Here is a 9711-nt window from a genome sequence, read left to right as displayed (position 1 = left end):
GCCGGAGCAGACTGACACCCAGCCTGTCATGCTGACACGTTCTAGGGTCACAGTGCCAGCGCAGGGCCGAGGTGTCACCTGCCAAAGGTAACAGCGTGTGTTCGCATGGCCTTCCTTAGGTCTGCCGGCCTTGGGCACGTGCATCTGCTCCCTGCTAAAGGTGACACCCTCCACACGTGCCAGGCAAAGCCCCTGGGTTGTCACGCACGGCCTGGGCTGGCCTCGCTGCCCTTCAGTAACATCAGATGACTTCCGGGCCACGGCCTCATCCCATGTCTGTGCACGCGATACGCATTGTCTCTCCCTCTGCTGGCGAGTTGAACGCGTGTCTCTGAAGCAGCTTTGTTTTCCGAATGTGAATAGGTCCACTATTCCAGCCGTGTCTTCCCTCTGGGGGAACGGGGAGGACGCAGACAGGCACCTCGTGGGGGGATGTTTAATGTGACCAGCTGAGGGCCTTGGTGAGACCTCCTCTTCCACTTTCCTTCGAGGTCCGGGGGAATCGCCGAGACCACAGAACTGCCGCCCAATGGATCCCAAAGTAGGAAGGATGGTGAGTAGACCCTCCACCGCTCGGGGTCCAGGGGAGCAGCGTGCTAGCCTTCCGCTTGCCTAACGGTGCGTGTGCCATGCCTGTGAGGCAGGTTGCGGAGCGGATCCCCACCTGCACTTAGACATGCTCTCGGGTGCTGCCTGTCTCAGCCTGAGCGGCGCGGCATTTGGGAGCAGTTTACCGGCGCGCTTTGGGCGGCTGTATGTTCCAACAAATAGTTAAATGGCATTACTTTCAAGCATCTTACACAGTACCTGGAAGCCAGTTCCCCTCAGTGAATGCTGGGGGCCGGGGTGCTGACACAAGGCCCAGGCAGGTGGGGTGACGTAGACGTTCAACAGCACACTTCTCCATACTCATCTTTTCTTCCCACGAAAAGCAATATTCTTATCAAAACCACAGAGCACAACTTCCAGCTGCTGAATGCAAAAGTCCAAGTACCGCTTAGAGGGTGATGTGGAGAACTCTACACACCCAGATGCAGTTCGCTGCCCTTCCTCACTGAACTCTGAACTCTGCTCTGCCTCCTGCTGCCCCCCCCACAAAACATTAGTGTGAATAGTTTTGAGGTGGAGGTCTAGGAATCTGCATTTGTAAAGCATGTAATTCAATAATTTTTAGTATATTCACAGATATATGTGACCATCACCACAGTTTATTTTAGGATGTTTTCATCACCTCAAAAGAAGTCCAATACTCCTTAGCAATTACTTTCCTGTTCTCCTATTCCTGCCCCATCCCTAAGCAACCAGTGATCTACCTGTATCTCATTTAGGGCTCTCTATGGTGCAAGCAATGAGCTATTTAATACGAAGCATTTCTAAGGAAACAAAAATAAAGGTTAATGATTAAAACAAACTACAAATTCTGTTTTTGAGTCCAGAGGGCAGTCAGTCAAGAAAAGCTCTGGCTGTTGGGCTCAAAGCATCTTTAGATGGTGGAGTGAGGGCAGTTCTGACAAATGTCCTGGTTTGTAGTTTGAATGACTCTGGGATGGTGTTGGGCGTTCTGGTGAGCTTTCCGAGGGGCCCACCCAGCAGCAGTCAAGCAAGTTGTCCATACGTGACTCATCGTGGTGATTTCTCTGTAGTTTGTATCAGCTCCAGTTTGTAGGGCTTCAGGAAAAGGGCAGCTTTAGTTCTTAGTGACTCCAAGTTAGCAGGGTAGGAGAAAATTGCAAACGTTAAAGAGTTGTAGCCAGATATTGGAGGAAACTAGCAGAGTTCAGGGTCCAGTTTACAAGTAGATAACAAAACCTCAAAGAGCGAATAGGGCTTAGATCTGATAATGGATGTACTGTAGTTTTTTTATTGTAACATAATGTTCTCTCAACAGTCACCTCCATTCCTATCAAATATAATCACAGCAAGACTAATTGGTAAAGAGGCTAGTCTCATTACACTTGGCTTGATTATTTGCAGAAGTGCTGCAAGAGTAGTGTTTGATCATATCAGCTCTTAAGTCCGCTTTACTGGAACTTTCAAAAGGAATCTCCGATTAGACTTGTAAAAGCTTCTCAAGGGCAGGAAGCCAGGCCAAGTGTCACCACCAGACTTCACCTGCAGTAACCAAGATTTGGGTGAATTCCCTTCTTCTCGAGGCCTCCAGTTTACCTAAAGATTCCTGGGTCTGCCAGAAAGTGACCTTTCTTGCTCACCTGTAAGAGTAGGAACTCTGTAACAGAGGCACCAGGCTGTCTTTTCAGGAGGCTTTATTGGCTCAGTAAAGTCAACTTTAGTTCCTTAAAACTTCTGTTCACGTCTGATTCTATGCCTATCATTCTCAAATATGGCATCCCAGCCAAGACCCTGGTAATAAACCAATGTTTTCAATTTAGTCCTGTTATACAGAGAAAAGATTCTTATTTAATTTATGCATTTGCACATATATATGTATGTATGTATGTATGTGTGTATATATATATATATATATGAACTACAGTGTCATGAAAATAAGAGTACTCCGAGTTTATAAGTACTGGAGGTATGAGGGAGAAACACATAAATGTTTCAATTCTGTTTACAAAGATACAATTTATCAGATTACTATAAGTTACAGATAGCTTAAGAGAAAAAAAGTTTTCCTTAAACCTGGAAACAAAACATTAAAGAACTAGCAATATTTCAAACAAAAAGTCATAAAAATTGCAGTAATTCTCATCCGTTCATTCAGTCCCATATAATGATTTTTGTTTTGCTAAATCTTGGGTTAGAAGTTTTATGAATCCATCAGCTTTTCCGTTAGTTCTGGAAATCCTTGCTCAGTCCAGTGGCATGGTCTCAAAATTAATTCAAGTGATGTCATCATGGTGCTTCTTGCCTGTAACTGATTATAAATGTTTTCAGAGAATGATCAGAATAAAGCTATAACTCTTTGTGAATGACAAAAGACTTTAAATAGCCATGGTTAAAGATATGGTGAGAGTTCATTTAAAAAAATGACTCTGGACAAGGAAATTTGATTATTTCTAAGGCATACAACGTTTTAAGATAACAATTGGAATTATGATGATTATATGGACAGTAAGGACACTGACAAATTTCCAGGAATTTTTACGCAATTTTGAAATACTTATATTAGTAACATATATCCATACAAATATAACCTAAGTTAAACATCACTTTTATTTGACAATGCTTCTCATGTAACTTAACATATCAAATAAGCCTAATTTTTAGTTTCATATCACTATTTTTATAAGGAGAGAGAACAAATCTTTGATATTTTCTGGGGGCCCTCTGGAAAAATCCCAAAGTTGGTTCTAGGTCAAAAAGACTTCATTTAAAATTTGACTTTGAGAGGTTCTCAAATATGTCAACAGGTTTAAGACACTTGATGCAACGTGATCACAAGTCACCGTGAAACAATACTTAGTTATCTCTTTTTTTTTAAGTTATCTCTAACTAAAGTGACTTAAAAGATTTCAAAGGCATGTTCAGAAATTTGCATAGTTATAAAAAGACTTTAGTTCTTTTAATATTGAGAAGACTCAGTTTTCTTGGGTAATCAAAGAGCTGATTAAAACAACATGAAATACAGGAAATTATTTTGATAAGTGCAGAATCTTTGTTTTCTAGGCAGATTATTCAACAGGTAAAGAAAAATCTTTTGCAATAATCCAAGAAAACCTTGTCCTTTTAACAGAGCAAGAAAGTTGAATTCCAGTTTTGCAGGGGCACACTGTTGATATTAAAAATCCTTTTTTAAAAAACAAAAATCTTATCATAAATTCATTTAACTTTAGCCAGCTTGACCACACAACGTAAGACTTTTTTTTCTCTCTCTTCTCCAACTTTTTATAACTATTTATTTTTTTGTCCTTTATTCTCCTTAAAAAAAATGAAACAACCATTAAATAACCTCTAAACTGGGACAAAATTTTTCCCTTAACAAAAACACATCTTCATACCTTATACTTTTTTTTTTTTACCAAAATCATATCTTGCATCCTTGCATACTTTGTATATAGAGATTTTTTCTTTACCCTTTTTATTTCTAGTAGTTTCACTTACATATAAGACTAGAATTCTTAACCCTTAGTAATTAACATCTAGTGAAAACTAGGAGGTAGGCAATGGTGAACTGTTTGTCACATACAACATTCTGTAGTAGGTGAGCAAACACTAACAATGAGAAAGATAATCCACAAAATTAACTGGGAAGTGGATTTACTGCCACTGAAATGCAAACAGTAGAACATGCTTTAGAATGGATACAAAGTGCATTTAAAATCTTCAAGAGATAAATGATAGACTAAGAAATTATAAAACAAGTGGGCACATATGAGTCAAGAACAGATGGAAACACAACCAATCAGCAACCCTGAAAAAGGAAACTAGTCATTGCAGTAACTCAGTAGAGGATGTTAATGCCAGCTGGCCTCAGCCAAAGAGAGGATGAATGAGCCGGACAGCAGGACTGAGGAATTCACCCAGGAAGTGGAGCACAGAGATAAAAGGAAAAAAAGACAGAAAAGAGAAGAGAGCTGGAGGACATATGAGAGATTGACAGACTCCAGCTGTAGTAGCAGTCCTAGGAAAGAGAATAAAGGAAATGGTTGAGAAGTGAGCACATAGGGTAGGGGGTCCCTGGAGGAGAAGAACCAGATGCAGCTTTTTGACAGAAGAGAAGCCATTTTAGCCGAAGCCATTTTGGGATCTAAGCCTGGCCACCATGCTTGCCCTTGAACGGGTCTCTGTCATTAATGATCTTAAGGGAACAAAGGGAGGTGGGAACAAATGACTGTCATCAAGCAAGAGAAGTAGAAAGAGTGAAGATAATAAATCAGTTGTAAAGACTCCCAGTTCTGTTCAGTGATAAAGATTAGCCTGAAGGCTCCACCCCGAGACCAACTGGAACCTCAGGGTGATAATGTTGACCTTTTCTGACCCTTGTGACCTCAGTCAACTAAAACTTGGACTCTGGTGACCTTTGCCTCAATTCTATGCTGAAGCCCCTTCATGAATATGCATATTCCCTTAGCTTAAAACTTTCCCAATTTGCTGTTTGGAGGGACACTGCTTTGGGAAATATCCCTGATGTTCTCCTTACTCGCTGCAAGTGATAAATCCTTCCTTCTCCCACTCTTTGTCTTGGTTGTGTCTTTTGGCTTGACACCCACCAAGAGGTGAACCCAGTTTTCAGGTAACAGTGATATTAGAGAATTACTAAGCATTTTACAGAATAAAAGAAGACAGAAATGAGTGTTCAGTTTGAAAACAGACAGTGATGATTGAGCAAAATGTGTAAATATGTCAGTCAGACCCATCACAGTGAAGTTGAGGATGTCAAGGGACAAGAGCAAGCCTGCAATCACTCAGGGAGGAAGGGGGGCGGCAGTTGGCGAGGATGCTGTGAATTGTGAGGTGCAGGCTGTGGACTCCGTGGGATGCAGAGGGGTTCCCTGTAAGCCTGGAGCAGCTGGCATGGCTTTGCTGATGAAGAGCTGGGAGGCTGGAGAGGACCAAAGGACTCGCGGCAGGCAGATCAGTGAACAGAGGTCCACATGGGGGTTTTGGGGGGACTGCCAGGAGGGAAAAGTCTGCCCAAATTTGACATTCACTTTTTCCGTTATTCAGGTTTACAGCTGGAATAGTTTTATTAGACAGATTCTGCATTTTCTACACAGCGTTGAAGCAGAACTAGTTACATTAGTGAAAATCAACTACTCTTGGTGTCCTTCAGGACTATGCATGTAATTATTCAGTAAATACTGGCTGGACCTGGTCTTGTTCTGTGACAGGCACAGCTTAGGCTCTCGGGGACCTGGGACATAGGAAGACCAAGTCCCAGTTGTCATGCGGCTCATGTTCAAGTGAGTCAGATGATAATTATTAAGAAAGCAAATAAGAGAATATTAGTGACAAGAGACTAACAGAGTGTACTGGGTCAGATAGTGGCCCCAAATCCATGTCCTCCTGGAACCTCAGAATGTGACCTTGCTTGGAAGGAGGACTTTGCAGATGTAATTAGTTAAAATCAGGTCCTACTGTCTGGGGTGGTCCCCAAAGCCACTGCCTAGTCCTTCTTAGAAGAGGCAGGGATACACCTAGGAGACGGGCACAGGTGGCAGGGATGCGGCTACGAGCCAAGGAACACGAGCATTGCCAGCCAGGCCCCCCCCCCCCCCCCCCCCCGAGGGAAGAGCAGGAAGGACCCTCCCCTGGAGCCTTCAGAGGGGGTGTGGCCCTGCTGACACCTTGAGTTCTAACTCCAGAACTGTGAGCCTTTGAACTCCTGTTGCCCTAAGCCACCCAGCCCCGTGGCACTTGGTTCCGGCAGCTACAGGAGCGTAGTACACAGGGATTGAAAAGTTCCTGCCCTGTCCTTGAAATGGCCCTCGTTCTTGACTTTTCACGTGTTGAACTTTTGTCCCCAACTGCACAGTAGCCCATGGCACTGATTCAGGAGGAGGGCAAGCCTGGAATTCTTCCTTCCCTTTATCGCTGGGACCTTGCTTCCCAGTGGTGAAGGTCATAAAGCCCCATGTTTTGAAATCAAAACAAGTTTGTGCTGTGAACTTCAGCTTTAGAAGATAAGATTTAAAGGAGTATCTAGGTAAAAAGCAGACGTGTTCTCTGGTGACAGCTCCGTTTGGACCAGTCCTGCCAGAACCCTGTCCTCCTCTCCCGCCCCGCTGAGGCGCCTCTGCTCCTCCCTGGTCACCCTCCTGCGGCTCTAAGTCTGGGTCTCCCTGCCTCTCGGGTCCCACTGACCTCAGCCCCGCCATCCCGTTCCCCTACTCCCTCATTCTGCCGCCGGAACGCCCCGAGTTCACCTCTTGTGCCCTGAGATCATTCAGTCACTCCTACAGGTATTTTAGATTTATTCTGTTAGCACTCTTATGCAAAAATCCCTCAAAAGAGATTTAGAAGAAGGAAAAGGGGGCGGCGGCTGTGGTGTAGCCTCAGCCAGGAGCTCTGAAGATCTCAGGTTCACCCCAGGTTTGGGCTCCAGGCCGCTCGGGATGGACACCCTCCCCTCTCGGAGCGGGAGCCCTGGGTTCCAGGGGCGGGATCAGAGCCACAGGCTCGCCTCTGAGGAGTTCACCGTCCAGCTCTAAGTGGTGACGGCGCTCTCACCGTTTCAGACCCTCTGCCCCGACTCGGCGGGTGTGGCTGCCTGTCTGCGGGAGAAACAGCAGAGGGGTCTCTGGCGAGTTCAGTCCCTCCTCTGCTCCGCGTATTTGTCTCTGTGCTGCCCATGTTTCCAGAAGACAGAGGCTCCAGAGGCAGTGAGCCCCGGCGGTCCCTCAGGCTGATGTCAGGAGGGGCCCAGGTCCCTGGCCAGACGGGAAGAGGTGGCCTCGCTCACTGGCAGGCCAGCTTCCTGGTCCCCGCAGCCTGTGCAGGCGGCCAGCTCCCCACTGGCAAAGACCACAGGCGGTGGAGAAACACGCACGCCCCCGGCGTCAGGAGCCGGGTCTTTGGACTGGCCGCCTGCCGCCCCGGATGGAGCATTCCGGAGCCCCGGGCCTCGAAGGGCCGGCGGCTGTGGGAACTGACCTCGGGCCCTTCCTGGCGGCACTTGGTGGTGCTTTGTGCCCGTTTCAGAGCCTGTGCCCCCTGCCCGCAGCGGGCCGTCGGCCATCGAGAGGGCCAGAGCCTGTTCTCAGCTCCACGTGCGCCCCGGGCTGGCGCCCGGGGCCTCCTCCGTGCCCGCTTCTGGTGACCTCTGCCCTCCGCGGCCCTGCCGAGCCTGTGCTGGCGTCCCAGCCGCCTGTGCGGCGTGCGGGTCACCTCTGGGTCTGGGAGTGAGGCTCGGCCACTGACCTCTCCTCTCTGGGGTCAGACTCGCCCGGCAGACCCCACGAGAGGATGGTGGACACGCTGCAGTTCTTGGGACGTTCTGGGGCGTTCCGCTCCTTGAAACTGCCTCCTTGGCCCTGGCGTGAGTCCAGGCTGCCCTCTGAGAGCCACGCCCTCACCAGCCTGCAGGACTGGTTAACCTCAGCAGGAGCCGCTGGGCTCAGTTCAGAGCCGGCAAGGGAATGAACGCAAGCCAGAAAGGCCTGTGTTTCGGTTTGGAATTTTTGTTTTTAATCCTCTCGTGCTGAGATAAACGAGGCTAACAAAGCATTTGCCTGTGTTATAAAATTCATCAGAGCAGACACCGGCAGAGCGACCTCTGTAAAGGTCACGCCGAACTCTAAAGGACTTGGTAAGCAGAATTCTTGGCATCCAGGTTGACGCTGGCACTAAAGCTTCTTACGGGCGGAAAAGGGTTTGGCTGATGGGCCATTGTATGTACCCTTGGCCCAGGCTGTGTGGGGTGAGAGCGCTTTCATTTTCTATTCTTTATTCGGTTCAACATCAGAAACTAACAACCACCCCAGGCTCCTTCTGAGATGCCTGCTGTTTTTGTGGCAGGAGATAGAGAAGTGTCATTGGTTGAGGCAGCCCGTGGGATCTCAAGGCCACTGTCAGCTAGGTACACGGCTCACCTAACTGTCTCCAGTTGTTGGCTGGGGCTGGGAGAGAGCAGAGTGACCACTGAGGCCTGCGTCCAGTGGGAGGCGAGGCTTTGAGGAAGTGAAGCTCTTTGGATTAGGGGAAGGACGGGGTGGGGGATGGTTACACCGCAGAGGTGTGGCCTGACTTTGAGAAGTCAGGAGGTCCTTACATTTAAATGTAAGTACTCAGCACAAGGGCATGTGGAACTTCGGTTCCCAGTCTGAAAACAACCAGCTGGAATTAACAGGAGCCTCTGGAGCAAAGGAGTTTCCTCTGCGAGGCCCTGCAGCCCAGGCTGGGCCACCGGCCCCCCAGGAGGACACTGAGACCTGGGCTTCCGTCTCTGCTCCCTGACCGTCACTCTCACCTTGCCTTCTCCAGCGACTGCTCCTTCCTGCGAAGGCCAAGGCCAGGAATACCCTTTCTAAGTCCCCAGGGTTTTGTTGGGTGATTCGTTCAGGTCAAACATGACTATAACCCAAGAAAAGAAACAGAACGATGAGGAACACAAGAGACTCGGGAGGGGACCAAAGGATGCCCAGGGGCCCCACCCGGGATCCTAAGAGCAGAATGAGTGCCCACGGCTGGTCTCTGCAGGCCTGACTGCGAGTGGAGAGGGGAGACAGACGGGGGACGGCTCTGGGGGCGAGGGGTGCGGTGGTGCAGGCCCTGTGGGCAGGACCGCATCTCCAGGAACAAGCCTGATGGAAGCTCAGTCCTCAGGAAGGACTCTCGGTCCTCACAATCGAGGTTTTTCCTTCCTCTCCTTTTCCTTTGGCTTCCTTTTCCTCTTCAAGTTTCCCTTTCATATTTCATTGGAGAGGAGCACCAAATAATTTTTTTAATTAATTATATTTATTTTGGCTGCATTGGGTCTTCGTTGCTGCACGCGGGCTTTCTCTGGTTGCGGCGAGCAGGGGCCACTCTTCGTTGTGGTGTGCGGGCTTCTCATTGTGGTGGCTTCTCTTGTTGCAGAGCACGGGCTCTAGGCACGCGGGCTTCAGTAGTTGCGGCACACGGGCTCAGTAGTTGTGGCTCGCGGGCTCTAGAGCGCAGGCTCAGTAGTTGTGGCGCACGGGCTTAGTTGCTCCTCAGCATGTGGGATCTTCCTGGACCAGGGCTTGAACCCATGTCTTCTACATTGGCAGGCAGATTCCTAACCACTGTGCCACCAGGGAAGCCCCCAAATAATTTTTTAATGCAAAT

The 9711-nt window shown here is 48.1% G+C and overlaps 1 protein-coding gene across 1 annotated transcript in view; it reads left to right on the top strand.

Annotated features, from left to right (window-relative positions):
• Positions 1-491: 491 nt before the first annotated feature.
• The window catches only part of CNDP1 (carnosine dipeptidase 1), a 33772-nt gene continuing 24552 nt past the window's right edge, over positions 492-9711 (top strand). Inside the window, exon 1 of the mRNA XM_012536802.3 lies at positions 492-553. Coding sequence (XP_012392256.1) covers positions 530-553 — 24 coding nt within the window. The 5' untranslated portion in view covers positions 492-529. The remainder of the gene's footprint in view (positions 554-9711) is intronic.

This window comes from Orcinus orca, chromosome 15, assembly GCF_937001465.1.
Source record: "Orcinus orca chromosome 15, mOrcOrc1.1, whole genome shotgun sequence".
Lineage (NCBI taxonomy): Eukaryota > Metazoa > Chordata > Mammalia > Artiodactyla > Delphinidae > Orcinus > Orcinus orca.
Note: the sequence above shows the minus strand (reverse complement) of the source record. Positions and strands in the feature narration are given on the sequence as shown.